Raw genomic sequence first — 17,161 nt, forward strand, 5'->3', positions numbered from 1 at the left:
TGTGAGGAACGCCCGCTTTACCAGGAACAGACAAGAAAAAGAGGGGAAGGTCAGTTGGAGCACCCGTTACAGGGAGGATCGGCCTTGGTTTGCACCTGAGAACCAGGTGAGGGGACTCTTGAGGGGGTTCGTTCATTTTAGGAGGCTGATTAGTGGAGAGTCGTCCAGGGAGTCCTTCTCTGCTGGCATCTGGCAGTCAACTGTGTTCCGCGGCCCTGGTACGCTCCTTATATAGGAAAATGAGGTGGCGCTGTTTCATAGTGGTCAAGTTAGGAAACATCTTGCTATGTCTTAGTTTTACGCGTAGCAAACCTCCAATATTTACATATTGCCATGAGTACCCTTTACCCTTTTTCTTACAGTTGAGATTTCTTGAACCAAGAAAACACCAAATGTCAATGCACATGTCAATGATAGAAAGCATTTACCAATTTTCAAGCAAATAACAATGTGAACTGAGAAGCACAGAGCAGATAAGATAAGGCAAACCACAGTGGAAATGAAGGTGCTCAGAGCAGTTCTTCAACAATTACCTATGACAATTTGTTGTTATCAATTTCAGGCTGACAAACCCAATGGTACCAACGGCTTTTTTACTTGAGCGAAAAATGCAAGAACCACGGGATCGTTGCACAATCCCGTGCTTAGCGAGGAATCGAATCCAGGACCTCTAAATGCGTAGCTCATCACGCTTTTTGAAATTTCTGGAATTATTATTTTCATATTGGATGTTGCATTTAGTTTACTAGTGTACTTCAATAAATTTTGTCTGTGAGAATGCCACACAGCAAAGGTTCCCTGTGGTGTAGGATAGTTTTTTATTATTATTTGAGAAGTTGCAAGGTACACGTCAATATATATATAGGCTAACGAGATTTTGTGAAGTGAACTTTGTATGTGTGTTTGTGTGAAAGAGATGAAAAATGGAGAATCAGCACACGATTGGCCCTAATCACGCTCCTTTTTCAAATTTTTAACAAATTTGCGAAATCTGCTTCCCCTAGCAAACACTACGCACATTTTGAAAACTGCTATTTTTTTTAAAAAAAATACTGGTGTATAATATTGATATATTGTTTTAAAAAATACTGGTGTAATATTTTATTTTTCTAAAATACTAGTGTAAATACCCCTTCCTCCGCCACTGAACACTTCTGTGTTGCATGCCACTTTATATCATTGCTGCAAGAAACTATCACGTCCGGAAAATCAAATAAAGACTGACTGATATGTCAACCTAAGGATACGTTACATCTTGAGGTGTGAAAGAAGCTGATGAAGTTAGAATTTACAAAGTTGCAGGAATTTCAAAAGAGATCTTGTGTCTTCAAGGGGAAAGCTATCTTAGTACACAGAACTGATTTGTTGTTTCGAAATACATTGATAATTGAAATGCTGTTCAATCAGCAACTGTGCCACATTTAATTTTGTCCGTTTCTTCAACAGAACGTGAGCTCCAATCCCATAGGCGGCACAGCACCAGTGATCCAGAAGGCAGGGAAAGTAAGGATGTTCGAGTCAGATCCAGTGGAATTGTTTAGGATGGGAAACTACACGAAAGTTCCAATGATGGCGGGGGTCACCAAAGATGATGGCTCCTTCCTCCTTGCCTGTAAGTATCTCCAGCCCCATAAGGTGAAGATTTTTTTGTTCCTTTTCAGACTCAGCTTTAGGGGAAGGATCTTTTGGGGGCTACATCCCTTGGCCTCTATCTGCAAAGGAACCTGGAGGAAAATGACTTTTCAGACACACAGTATGGTAAAAAATTACATGTTTGAAAGGTGGTAAATATATAACTAACCATCTGACATAACTCTGTCCATTGGCGGATTTAGCGGGAAGAGCACGGTGGCACGTGACCTCAAAATGGAAGATTAAGTATTTTAGAAAGCATTGATAGCATTGTATTACAACGATCCTTTGCCAGACACTAAAATAATAAAGTATAGCGCAAATACATTGATCGGGATTAGATTTACTAGACACATTTAAATTAAATAGGTCGAGACCGGAAATGAAATTCTGGATTTGTTGATTACAAGGAAATAACATTTAATGATGGGCACAAAGGGAGAGTCTAATCTAGGGGTCCCGGATTCGATACCCGGTGGAGGCACATAGTGGTTCGGAGCTCACTTTAAACTGTAGGTCCAGTCCCGATTAGCCTTACTGTGCACAAAGTGGACTTAAAACACCAAATCAAACCAAACCAAACAAAGGGAGAGTTTGTGGCAGTTTCCCCTGAGGAAATGAATTTCTCAAGATTATCCCTTTCTGTAATTATTGTAAATAAAAATAACTTACAACTACTTGAATTTCGCAAAAATCTGCTAATGTTATCGCCACTTTATAATCAAGGGTCCTGGGTTTGATTCCTGGTGGAAGTTCGAGTTTCGCTTTGAAGGTGCAGTCCCAATTAGTTTATGTGACCACAAATTGGACCTAAAACGAGCTCTTACAATTGCTTTGATGTGAATTTCATACACACACACATAGGATCTGTGCTAATATGTAGAAATATTTGCACATATTCCCAGTACTACGATGTGCATCAGTGCTTCCAGCATAATCTGTGCTCCTCGCAGAAAAAAATCTATATCCTCCTACGACTCTGACCTGAAAGTTACAACTGAAATTGTACACAAATATAGGAGGCCTCAGGAGATGTTACTTTTGGCCTCTAAATCAAGGCCTGTCACCATATTCGATAATTGCTCCACTCCAAATATATAAATAGAAACAACTTCGTGAAGGGAACGTGCAAGTTCATAATTTTGGAGATGATTCGCCTTTTTTTATTGCTGTTTCGGCATACATGGATCAACTTGTCAACCAGCCATGATCGTCACTCCGCATACTTGAAACACTGTCGTCAGCAAAATGCGAGTGGTGAGCAGTCACGGTTATTATAAAAGGGCCTACCACGTTTATAGGTGTGTGTAATATGTGGGAAGAATTGTCCACAGATTTTTCCACTTCCGTGACATTTTCCGGCACATGTCTCACATTCATTCCACCATCATAAACAGTAGGTAATATAATTATCGTATTACTACGACGCCAAGGGTCCCGGGTTCGAATCCCGGCCTGAACATAGGTGTTTGTGAGTGTCCCTTCATCAAATTCATTGTATCATCACTTACCCTCATCATCGTGATTAGCCAAAAGTGGCAGAAAAGCGATGTAAAAAAATCCATCAATCAATTATCGTATTATTTTTGTTCATTTGCGTTATTATATTCCAAACACATCATAGTATATACCAAGTTGTGTGATATTTATGTTCAATCTTACTCCACATTCTGGTGAGTGTAATTTCATTTTCCAGACAAGAACAGAGTATTGCTATTGTTCATCCTTCATTCCTCCTTAACCCTTTTACACCTGATGTTCATCCTGGTTCCTCCGATATATGGACGTGTGAGGACCAGAGGGACGTAACTCCAATTTAACAAATTTACAGCAGGGAGGAAATAATGTACTGTTCTTGAGAATGTACGAGAGCGTGCTGAAAAGTAATGTCTCCTATTTTTTTTTTGTGACGGTGTAAAGACATTTTGGATTTTGAGCAACCATGAATTGTACTCTTCAAACTTTCCCTTTTCTCCATTCCAAGTTTCAAACTTCTATCACCAGGGGTTGCTGAACTAGAGCGAGGAAAATGGCAGCATGTAACCATACTATGTCGGTCCACCTGAAACTGTGTGTGGTGACCCAGTTTATAACTGCAGAAAATGTGTCCCCCAATTAACATTCATCAGAGAATGAAAGGTTTTTTTATGGCAATGAATGTGTAACGTCAATACTGTATGATGTTGGACTGTACATGTTCACAATGAAAACCCCTGCCGAGGAAGGCTTAACTCTCAAGAAGTTCTTTGTCACACAGTTCAGCAACCCCTGGTGATAGAAGTTTGAAACTTGGAATGGAGAAAAGGGAAAGTTTGAAGAGTACAATTCATGGTTGCTCAAAATCCAAAATGTCTTTACACCGTCACAAAAAAATAGGAGGCATTACTTTTCAGCATGCTCTCGTATGTCTGGCTCTTAAAAAGAGTTAGTAAATTGGAAATACGTGACGTCACATTATTGCTAGTGGAAATATATCGATCCTACTCCAAATAGATCTCTTCAGAGAACCTCAGAAAAAAAATATTTGGAGTTACGTTCTTCTGGTTCTCATTTGCAAGTATAACACCATTGTTAAACTACTTGTCAGGACTGTAGCAAACAGGATTTTGTAGACCCTCAGTCCCAAGTCTGGTATGTAAGGGGAATGCTCCATTTCTTCCTATCCAAATGGCGCGACATGCGGCAGACCATTATTATTAACTGACAAATGAAATACAGAGGTTGCTCCGAACTTAGTTGGAGATTTCATTGAATTCTTTGATGACGGTCTACAAAGGCTTATACCACGGTATGATCAGAACCTTGATTACTCGAAGATCTGTATTTGCTACATTTTAAAAAGACATGCATGATTTGACTATACTTCAATTAATTAATGCATGAGTTTTTATTCTCTTGTTTAAAATTATCTTTTGTTATCATTACAGCTTTGTACGACAGTGCTGGTAGTGTGCTGAATGACTCAGACTTCTTGACTTACTACTTAACAGGCCGACTCCTGTCTAGTGCAGGTATGTAACAAGCAAGCAGATGTAACATCTACATAATATGTGTAAACACTAGCATTATATCTACATAATATATTCTTAGCGGGTTCATATGGTTCACGATGAGGACTTCCATCTGCTACACACTGTCCCGAAAATCTCTGGAGGAAGGGAGCGAAAACAAGTCTCTGCATTGGTAGTGACCCGAGAGGGCTCGACCAACGAACGAATGGTAAAGGATGTGAGTGCATGGAGGGGAAAACGCGGTTACAGCTATCAACTATTTGCCGCAGCGCGTACTGCTTTGCTCCGCTCACTCGCTTTCTCCTCCTCTCTATCATTATCCGCGGCCTTGCTCCACAGATTCCCGAGACAGTGTATAGAGTCTCAATATTTACCGATGGAAACCACAAAATTGTGCTGTTTACTCAGAATCTCGAGGGCATCTGGGTGCTCCTTAGACAATGCCTTTCTTCATAAACTTACGGGTCGCTAAAGCGTTAGTAATTGTTGGTAGCCGGGAAAACTTTTAGATACATAGTCTTTAAGTTAATGGTGATGGGTGATGATGATGAATAAGTTAAATGAAGCTTATAGTCCACTAGGGTGCTCCAATCTTATCCTCGTAATTTAGAAGAAAATTCCCACGGCAGCCCCCGTGGCGAAGTGGTTAGCACATCGCGCTACGACACCAGGGGTCCCGGGTTCGAATCCCTGTTTGTGAGTGTCCATTTATCAATTTCATCATATCAGCACTCATCCCCATCTTTGCAACCAAAAGTGGCACAAAAAGCGAAATAAAATAAAGCAAATCAATCAATCAAGAAAATTCCCACTGTTCTTCCAATGAAATTAAATAGTTTAACGCCAGGCCTGGTTAACTGCTATGGATAATAAGAGTGGTCTCATATGGACGTGTTGACTGCAGATGGAGCAACGTTGTAAGATGGCCGAAAAGGATGCTGTGTGCAAGCAGGAGGCTTCGTCGTTGGCGTTCATGCAGTGGGAAACCTCTCATCGTCTGATTCTTGAGTATCGTAATCGTGCCACAAGAAACAGGAAGTGGTTCCGTGAGAAGGAGGACGCCTTTCCCTGCAGTACTTTTTTTTTACCTATCAACGCAGACGCTTTTCTCGTTCCTTCCCGTTTTCCCACACGTTTTCTTCTAGTCGTCGTTACTAATAATAATCTAATATATAAAAATGGATTTATATGTGTGTGTGTGTGTGTGTGTGTGTGTGTTCCGGGATAACTCTCGAACGCCTGGGGCGATTTCTACCTAACTTGGAATGCGTATCACTTGCAATCTCAAGAGAAATTCCTGTGGGGGTGACACCCCTGTGGAATCCATAGTTTTCGCGGTCGCTAAGATGAATAGTGACACTCCCAATGCCGTTCAACTCCACGACACTCCTGGCACCCCTAGAGGTGAAGGTGGGAAGGGGGTGTCATATAAAAATAATCCAAATCGACCGATATTAGTGTGGAATCCATAGTTTTCAGGGTCGCTAAGATGAATAGTGACACTCCCAATGCCGTTCAACGTCAATACACCCATGGCACCCCTAGGGGTGGGAAGGGGGTGACGTAAAAATAATCGAAAAATAACGATATTAGTGTAGAATCCATACTTTTCTGGGTCGCTAAGACGAATAGTGACAATCCCAATGCCGTTCAACTCCAAGATACCTCTGGCACCCCTAGGAATGGGAATGGGAAGGGTGTGACGTGTAAAACGACCGATATTAGTGTGGAATCCATAGTTTTCTGGGTCGCTACGATGAATAGTGACACTCCCAATGCCGTTCAACTCCAAGTTCATTGTACAGTACAGTTAGAATTCATTATTTTCCTGTCTAAAAGAAGATTGGTATAAATAAATACCCGGGCAACGCCGGGCAATCAGCTAGTAATATATAAAAAGAGAGCCGATTTCCTAAAACCCTCGAAAGCAAAAAGTTTAATTGAGAGACTGGTCACATCTACTTTATATAGATCCATACAGTGGTAGGAAAATACAGAGAGGCCAGTCGTCATGGGGCCTGAATATTCAAATTCAGCTCTAAAAATACAGTGATTTTCACGATCGAGTCGTCCGTAAGGCAGTAACTAGCGCGCCGGACAGTAAGAGCACGTCTGACGGCAAACTGAATGCAACATGAGCGTAACTGGAATCGCTAGCTATGTAATGAAATAAGCTCGTGCAATTATATTAACAGCTACGATTAAAACGAGCACGTACCTTGTTACAAGAGGCGTTGGAAATATTGTCCTCCTGCATCCACACATTTACGGCATTTTGTAAGGATATTTTCACTATCACATATCAGTTCCTCTTCCTTGCTTCAATTTCTCTTCTGATATTTTCTTTAATTTTTTCTAATGTATGGCTTTAGGTTTGAAAGCTTGGTAGCTCGCCAAGTAGACGTCATGCAAATGTCTGTTTCTTGTGCAAGGTACCGGAAGGATTTTTGAGGAGTACGTTTTCCAACGTCGTCTAGCTTCTCCTCAGTAAGCACACGCCGTTTTGCCCTTCGCTTCTTCTCAAGAACAGACCCTGTTTCCCCAAATTTGTTCACAAGTTATCGAACACTGTCTCTGTGTGGAACAGGAACATCTGGGAATTCTGCTGCCAAACGCCTTCTGACTTACCTACAAGAATTCGTAATGACGTAAGAGTCGTACATAAAAAGTCGTTGTTTTAAATTGTACGTATAGCGTGCCATTATTATACTGCAGAAAAGCACCAGTAATACGTAAACTAAACAAAACTATCGAAAGCACTTGTTAACACCCTAACACTTCAGAAACACTTCACATTATCTGGATAATGAAGCACTGACGCCTTCAGTGCCAAGGTCAGCGTACATACATACATATATATCAGAGGCGTGGCGTGCATGTAGCCGCTGTTACCGCAGGTAACACCAAAATATAAAGAATTGAAGAACCCGTCTTAAAATATTATTACGTACATAAACTGGTAATATTGTCATAAAGTAAACATTGCAGACTGACATTTTTTCTGACACCGGCAAAAGCGAAGAGGAGGACTGATCCAGTACCCTCCACAGGCAACATGAGGAAAGGGCCCTGAGCCCACGCAAGGAAGACTTCGCGTTGCGGCAAAGACTGACCGCTGGGGGAGGAGGAGGGTTTATGGTATGCCTGTTTAGCCGGCGCAGTTGCCGGTGACAGTAGTGCATATTTATTGTTTCTACGCCATACTTGGTAGGAGCCCTTTTTTTTATGGATTTAACCTCAGTGGTAGCATATTTTGACGATTTTTTTGTTGATTTTATAGCGTTTGACGACTTTTCAGTGCAATTTTCACCGCATCTAATTTTTTTCCCACTCATACTTGGTACGAATGCCACGATCTTACGTGATATAACTTAACCTATTCATTTTTTTTGTGCTAAACTACACGAGAGCCTCTACGTGCTTTGACCTACTTTAGAGTAGTAGGTGAAATGGCACGTTCTGGCGACGCCCTTTGACCTACTATTTATTTTACGACGTTTTACGGACTAAACTAACCTACAAGTAGGTGGAATGGTACGTTCTGGCGACGCCCATTGACCTACTTTTTATTTTACGACGTTTTACGGACTAAACTAACCTACAATGAGAGAAAAGTGGACAGAAAAAGCTCTGGCATCACTTTTTAAGCTATTTTTTACCTCCTGCAAATTTTGCTCTTATGCTACCTCGCCCTTTGACCTACTTTTGAAATGACTTACCTATAAGTCTGTCTCCTCTTACTGTAAGGTCCCTCAGTGTAATCTACTACGTCCTGCTAATATAGGCTTCTGCTCTCAGCGTAATCTGCCACGACCTAATACGATGTTTTTCAAAACTCATGTGTGATCGTCTACAATGTGGCCCCCCTGCTACGACCTAACGGGACCTCTCCTACGATGTTTTGGGCCCCTGCTACGATGTTTTGCTCCTCATGATGCAAAAATTGTATTGTAGCGGTATTTGAAATCGACTGTGCTGTGTGAAGGGGAAAAAATTCTTCGTGTTCAGTGACCTACTTTTGAAATGACTTACGACATTTTCCTATAAGGCTGTCTCCCCTTACGATGTTTTCCTGTAAGGCAGCGAGAAGACAAATATCTTAAGACGTTTTCCAAGACATTGATTTTCTCGGCTCCTAATTGAGCTAGGATGATGATTGTGGTTTTGTTGGATAGGTTTTGATGATAACTACTCAACTAGCAAGCTCCCCCTTAATTTTTTTGAGAAATTTAGTTTTGATCCTAAAACTCTGCAACCTATTGGAGTGCTTGGCGTTTTAGATTAAAATTTCAATGGGTTGTAGAAAAACCATTCTTGCTCGACGAAGGCGATATTTTAAAACTGTTCCGTGATCCTCTCGTTCTTGACGTCTTGGACGAAAGATTTCTCTGCCGCCAGGATGACGCTGCACGACGTGTCGTCGGGTAGGGCATCGTGAAATTCGCACACGACCTTGATGTTAGTGCGATCGTTGACCACGACCTGCTTCCTCTTCGACGTGTTGATGACGAACATGGGTCTCCGTGCTTTGAATTCGCTTGACATGTATGGGAAAAAATAGAACCTATCAATAAAAAGCATATTCTTAGTTAATTAACATGGATGAATTGAAGTGTGATAACTAAAGTTTCTTTTAGTGTGATTGGAGGGGAGAAAAGTTGATTTCGTCATCTGAAAAAAGAAAATTAGTGCGTTCGCTCAACCACATTGGAATTGACCATCATTAATTATATTCGTCGTTGCGATGTAAAGAGGAGAACATTTTTCCATGAGAGTTTTCGTATTGTGAATTAAAGAAAAAAATACTTGTCACAGTTTTTTGATGTTATCCGTAAAAGAGCGTGGGCTATGACAATAGTGTCGGAAATAAAGCTTCTTCTCCTCTCTTTATTCTATCCGCTAGCTTTTGAACATGTTGTTTTTTATTACATATCTTTCTCTTGCAAGAGAATCTCAGTTTGGGCAATATAGACAGTGGAAAAACTCGTCCCTTTTTGATCCAAAGGTTTGTGAGGTAATAGGATTCGGACAATGTATATCCATTAGTTGGTTATATTATTGTATCACCATTTAGATCTGTTAGGTTATATTATTGTCTCATCATTTAGATCTGTTAGGTTATATTATTGTCTCATCATTTAGATCTGTTAGGTTATATTATTGTCTCATCATTTAGATCTGTTAGGAGACACAACTTTTTTTAATCTGTCTTCCAACTTCTTAGGATTTTATGTATTTATAAAATAAGAATTTTAGTTTCTAAGATATTATACATATATTCTTTTATTCATTCTCCCCTTTTACATTAACTAACTATCTCTCTCTCTTTTTCATCTTGTTAACAATTCTACAAGCAACAATGTTGTTCTTATTTTTTCAACAAGATTTTATTCTTTTAAACAAACTTAATGTATGCACCTCTTTTTAATGAAAGAGACAAAGTTTCTTGCATCCATGGACAAAATTATTGCTTTGTATATATTTTAACTTTCAGAAGACAGAGAAAAGTAACACATTTTCCGAATTAATACTGCTTATTATCATTTTTTTTCATTTGTTAGTACTTTAATTTGTAAACTGACACACACTGGAGTAGTTGTATTGACTGTATTATAAACCCGAGAAATGATGAGCCCCCCTCAGGCAGATTTGCCTATACTTAAAACTAGCTCAACATGCCCATATGAGCTTTTTGCTCAAGTGTGGAACCCTGTCTAATCCAAGATTTTTGTAAAAATGCCCTCTGGAATTTCCTGTGAAATGATGAGCCCCCTCAGATTGATTTGGCTACACTTATAAAAGGCACTTCTGTGAGATTGTTGTCCATAAATTTGTTAAAAATAAGTTTTTTGATATTGTTTTTGATACACCTGAAATTAAGCCAAAAACCCACCCCTCACACATATTTACTTCCGGTTTAAGTTCAATTGGATACCAGGTTCAATTGGTTTATCTAATATTAAAACAATGCAATTCTTCTAGAATTGCTCTGTAACCCTCTTATTTCTTACATCATATGTTTGCATGTTTCAAGTAATTCTTCTCTGTGTTAGTGTTTGTTTAGATCAGTGATTAATGTGCACAATTCCCGACACGGTAGTATTGATTTTTGCTTTGCATGTTTCAAGTAATTCTCCTCTGCGTCAGTGCTTACAGAAATTCCCGAGTATTGAAGCTTTGCGTGCAAACAAAATTGCATCAGCCAGTATTGTGAGAGTGGCTGAGGAGAACAGATGTGTTGTTACAGTGCTTCTCATACTTACAGGCCTGTTTGATTTAATATATAATTATTCATATTAAATATATTTCTGGTATATTGAACAATATTTTGTATAAAAAATCTGATATTTGTTACATCTAGCTTGTTTGTTGTAATCCACTCTTATTTAGGGTCAGGCTTATATCTGTCCCAGCTTGTTATACAAAAATCAATACATAACACAGTGCTAGGTCATTGCTATTCTAGACATGCATGTCTGTGCAGGTATTTGCGCTAGGTCAGTGTGGATCAATATTTGTTCTCTTTTCAAACTTGTAGGCTATTAGCTTTACAACCTGTCATAAGATAAGCATAGAGTTTTGATTTGAACCCCAAGAAATTTTATATAATAAACCGATGATAAAAATTAATAATAATATTAATATTATTAATATTAATATTAAGTATATACACAAGAAATATACAAACCATACAGCTGAACCCAACTGATATTTTTTATTAAGCATAGAATCTTGAATTGGACCCCAGGAAATTTTATATAATAAACCAATAACAAAAATGCCAAATCAAAAATATTGCAATCAGTGTAATAAAAATATATCCAGCCCCAATTGGGCCAGACACCAAAGGAATTGTAACCCAGACAAATGCAGAACTCCCATTAAAATATGTCCTAAATGCAATAGAAAATATAGCATGGAATATTTCACATATAAACATAAAGGTACTTGCTCTGTACAGTCATCAACATTGTCCTCACAACCATCTACATCTGGTCTGAAAAGGAAGCACGAAGCACCTGTTAATGCTGGACCTGCAAAGCAGCCACGCTATGAACCACCTATCCATAGCAGTTTTAATGGCCAATTAAGAGATTATCGGCTTGTATCAGAGCCAAGATGTGATATTAAGAATTTTTTGAACAGTGTAAATCCTGATGTGCAGGCAATTCTAAATGCACAAAATGGCTCTTATAAGCTGTCCCTCAAATTGTTTACACAATATAAGAAATCAAATGGCACAAAATTTACACAGCCCCACATAACAGAAACTGTACCTGTATATTCAAATGCAAATTCAGACAGAATAATAAGCAGTTTGATGGATCAATTGAATATTAAACACTCTGAATTTGCAGCAAAAGAGTCTGGATGGAGCCTATGCGGTTCTCCACACAAGTTATATGTTAATATTTCTGAATTCAGCCCATTACAAGGATCTACATATCTGCCATTACCGGCCAATATTAAAAACAAAAGAGCTGTGGTTAATATTGAAAATAATGATGAGAAATGCTTTTTGTGGTGTATTTTAGCTGCTTTGTTTCCAGTTTTAAGGCATCCTGAAAGAATAAGTTATTACAAACACCATGAACACTTTTTTGACGATGCAATGAAGGGCTTAGAATATCCAATATCTGTTCAGAATATTGATAAATTTGAAAAAAAAGGCCAGGCATATCAATGGCAAACAATTATCTATTAATGTATTTATTTGTTCCACTGGCCGTGGCAATTGCTTGATAGAACCTCTCAGAATCAGTACAATTGATGATGATTCTGCTGTTCCGATTGATCTGCTCTTAATTGAAGGGGATGGCACATATCATTACACTCTGATACATAATCTTCAAGCTTTAGTAAGAAGGCAAATAGACAAATCCAATACAATATTCAAGTTGTGCAGAAGAAGCTTAACTGTATTTTATGGTCAAAAAATGGTGAATGGGGTTCGTGAAGAGAGTGCAGAAATTGCAAAAAATAAGTTAATTGAGCATTTAAAATACTGTGGCAACTATAAACCTGTTCATATGGTGATGCCAATGCCAAGTGAAAATTGCAAATTCAAAAAATTTGAAGCCTGGTTGGAATACCCAGCATATATAGTTTGTGATTTTGAATCACATCTCAAACCTCTTGCATTCTGCAATCCAGATCCTGAAGAATCTTCAATTACACCATACCAGCTACATGAACCTTCCAGTTTTTATTATGTTGTTGTACAGGATGGTGTTGTTAGTAAAGAATATTCACACATGGGACCAGATGCCATCAAAAAATTTGCACATAAAATAGAAAATGAGTGCCATGACATAGCATCTAATATCTTATTAAAATCAAAACCCATGTTGCCTTTAACAGAGAAACAGATTGAAGATTTCAACAAAGCAGAAAAATGCCCGGTATGTGATTCTGAATTTTCAGATACAAAAATCAAGATGAAACACCATTCTCATACAGATGGTAAATTCAAAATGGCCCTGTGTAATAGCTGTAATATTAAGATCAAGAGACCAAAATTTATCCCCATATTTTGCCATGGAGCATCCAATTATCATTTCCATCATCTGATCAGATATGAGGGGTTTGACAAGCAGAATTTAAATATTTTAGCAGAAAATGATGAGAAATATATTGCCATTAGCAAAATAATTAAAGTTAATGGTGTTCCTATCCACTTAAGATTTATTGATTCCTACAGAATTTTATCTGCTAGCCTGGCTACACTGGCCACTCAATTATCTGATGATCAATTCAAAATCACATGTGCTTTGTTTCCAAATCAGGACCTGAAATTAATTAGGCGGAAGGGTGTATATCCATATGACTATGTTACAGATTTTTCTAAATTTGATGGGTGTTCTCTGCCACCAAAACAACAGTTTTACAGCAAAATCAGAGGATCTGGAATCACTGATGAAGATTATCACCATGCCCAATTGATGTGGAACAATTTAAAATGCCAGACATTTGGTGATTATCACATGGCATATTTGAAACTTGATGTGACCCTCTTAGCTGATATATTGCAGGCATTCAGAAAATCTTCTATGCAAAATTATAGGCTGGACCCAGTGTATTTTTACAGTGCCCCGGGCCTAGCATGGTCTGCAATGTTTTTAAACACCAAAAAGCAATTGGATCTGATCCAAGATCAAGATATGTATCTGTTTATGGAGCAATGTATAAGAGGAGGCATGGTGCAATGCTCTCAGAGATATGCCAGAGCAAATAACAAATATATGCCTGATTATGATCCAGCACGGCCATCAAATTATATATTGTATGTAGATGTCAACAGCCTCTATGGTTATGCTATGATGGATAAACTGCCACATGCAGGGCTTGAATGGGTTGAAGATTTCAATATTGAGGATCTTCAGGATTTTGATGACAGTAATTATGGCCTATTCTTAGAGGTTGATCTGACAATTTCTGATGATTTACATAACAAATTTTCTGATCTGCCCCCAATTCCTGAGGTTCAGTGCTCACCTGGCTCTAAACAGAAGAAATTGATGATGACACTGGAGCCAAAACAGGGTTATGTCATATATTATAAAAACCTCCAGTTCCTGATGCATCATGGTGTCCAAGTGACCAAAATTGGCAAAGTTTTGAGGTTCAGTCACTCAAGATGGTTGAAATCATATATTGATACAAACACGGAGCTTCGAACATCTGCAAAGAGCCAATTTGATAAATCTTTGTTTAAATTGATGGTTAATTCTGTGTATGGCAAAACTATTGAAAATGTCAGAAAACATACCCATGTTAAAATAATTACTGACCCCAGCCTGAGCAAAAAATTGATTGCAAAGCCTAATTTCAATTATAGAAGAATTTATGATGAAAATATGGCACTTTTCAACATGAAAAAAACAAAGATTAATTTTGATAAACCTATTTATGTAGGGGCTGTGATATTGGAATTGGCCAAATTACACATGTTAAAATTGTATTATGATGTGTTGAAACCTTTTTATGGTGATTGTGTAAAATTGATGTACATGGATACGGATAGTTTTGTTCTTGATATTCAAACAGAAGATGTTTATCAAGATATGTCCCAGCCTGAATTGTTTAAATACTTTGATACCAGTGAACATACAAAAATTCAACCCCACAACAAAAAGGTGCCTGGCAAGTTAAAAGATGAGACACTTGGTGATGTTATTGGGGCATTTGCTGGGTTAAGGGCCAAGATGTACAGTTTTGAGACATGTAGTGGTGTTGTTGCCAAAAAAGCCAAGGGCATTGGCAAAGTAACTGTAGACCAAGAGCTTGAATTTGAGGATTACAAAAATTGCCTCAAATCATGTAGAACAATCAAAACATCAGAAAATAGAATTCAGAGTGTGGATCACTTATTGACTACAAATATTGTAAGAAAAGTGGCTCTGGACCCACATGCTGATAAGAGATGTATTTTATCATGTGGCATATATACTCTACCATGGGGTCATTGTGATTTGAAAAGTGGGAATCAATGCCCAATTACAGAGCATGATTTGAAATAAATAAACATGCCTATGAACTTATTTGGGTTTAAAAAACGGGCTATTATGGAGCTGCCAACACCACAACCCTCTTCTGATATGATATCTAAACTAAGTGCTTTGTTAATTATTCATCTGAACAGCATACTTACAGATGTTGATGATAAAACAGGCAAAATATTGTACATATTTAACAATAATTTAAATCATTACCAATTACCTGTAGGTGGGCAATTACAATTTATTACAACTCCTGAGGGTGATGTTAAAATTTCAGTAGGGAGAAATATTTATAGAATTAAGCACTCAAACATGGTTTCCGGCACTGTTTATACTGTTTCTGCTGGTGACTGCTTATATATTGAGGTCCCTGGATCCTATGATAAGCTTATACCCTTTTTATAGAATTAAGAATCAGGTATTTAATAATAAATAACCACTAAATCAAAAATGCCTAATGATATTTTTGGCCATACAAGACATGAAGATCACAGTGATGAGATTCTGATGCTTGATGTCAGAGTCAAGAAATTAAGAAGTGATTTACAAGCTTTACAAACCACACTCAATGCCAGTCTTCAATTAGAAATTACAAATTTGCAATCACAATGCATGGACCCTCTTCTTAAAATTGATTCTGAACTCAAATTGCTGCTTCAGAAATATACTGACCTGGCCACATTGGATAATTTTCAAAGTTTAGAAGAAGCTGTAGCAGCTCTTCAAGCCAAATTTAAGACCCAGGCTAACAACTCTGAGCAATTGAAACAACAATTAGAAGAGCAGATAAATAATGTCCAGGCACAGCTCCAAACAATTGTCAAAAGCATAAAATCTCAAGAAGATTTTGATCTAGTGATTTCCACTCTAAAAGAACAGATTCAGTCACTCCAAATACCTAATCTGGACCCTCTGAACAATGCCATAGCCGAGGTTAAAGAAAAAATTGAGACACTTGAAAATTTTATGAACAATTTGCCATCTTCTGATGCTTTGAATGCAATAACTCGGAGTGTTGCAAATATTAAGCTGCAACTTGAAACATATGAAGATTTTGGAAAAATTCAAAGTTCCATAACCCATCTTGAAGGTACAATAGCAGCAGTGCAAAGTGATTTGGCAAATGTACTAGAATCTCGCCTGCCCGGTATTGTAGTTACACTTGTTAGTGTCCAGCAACAAATCACAAAGCTTGAAAACCTCAATACTGAATCTGAACTGTCTCATTTTCATCACTTGATAGATGATATCCAAACAAAACTTGAAATTTTACAACAATCCACACCCACTCAGGCAGATATAGCCCTGCTCCAAAATGCTATGCAAAATGTGGCTGATGCTTCTGAATTAAACAATGTGAAATTGGCACTTGAATTTTGGCAAAATACAGTATCAAATTTGCCTACATCACAGGAACTTAAAAAAATATTAAGAGAGCAGTGAATCGCATATTGAAATCAGAAGATATCAAAAATATCCAAGCAGAGATCAAACATCTCACTCAGACAGTGGCCACTCTACCAACCAATCAACATATTAATGAACTGCATGCCCTGTTTGAGGATATCAGAAGACAGGTCCATGATCTTTCAGCTCAAAATTCAAAATTGGCAGTTGTTGAAAATTTGCAACAAATTGTAGCTAATATCAAGCAACAGCTAGGGACCATGGAATCCAATGAAGCAAATGCTCTGTCTGTTTTTGCCACCCAGCTACAAGAAATTGTGCAGCAATACAAAAAACTTGTTGTGGACATAAAAATAAAGCCAGGCCATGATGATGTTGTTAGGACCATCAATGAGCACCTTGAATTTGTAACAAGCAGATTGCTCACAGCAGAAAAGGAAATAACAGGCATAATCGAGAATCCAAAACATATAGTAATTTTTGAATTGTATAGCATCCCCAACAAAGAATATGATTCTCCATTTACACCAGGTGGCAAAATATATATGTTGTCCCCTGCACAATTTTATTATTAATTTTTTGTTGTGGGCACATTGAGACCAATCAAGATCA

The 17,161-nt window shown here is 38.1% G+C and overlaps 1 protein-coding gene across 1 annotated transcript in view; it reads left to right on the plus strand.

Moving 5' to 3' along the window:
* Positions 1-17,161, plus strand: part of LOC145988399 (juvenile hormone esterase-like) — a 145,444-nt gene that overhangs the window by 42,401 nt on the left and 85,882 nt on the right. The window contains exons 6-7 of the mRNA XM_083123282.1: positions 1,447-1,612; positions 4,560-4,643. Of these exons, the coding sequence (XP_082979408.1) occupies positions 1,447-1,612; positions 4,560-4,643 (250 nt within the window). The remainder of the gene's footprint in view (positions 1-1,446; positions 1,613-4,559; positions 4,644-17,161) is intronic.

Source organism: Lepisma saccharinum, chromosome 5 (genome assembly GCF_977018435.1).
Source record: "Lepisma saccharinum chromosome 5, izLepSacc3.1, whole genome shotgun sequence".
NCBI lineage: Eukaryota > Metazoa > Arthropoda > Insecta > Zygentoma > Lepismatidae > Lepisma > Lepisma saccharinum.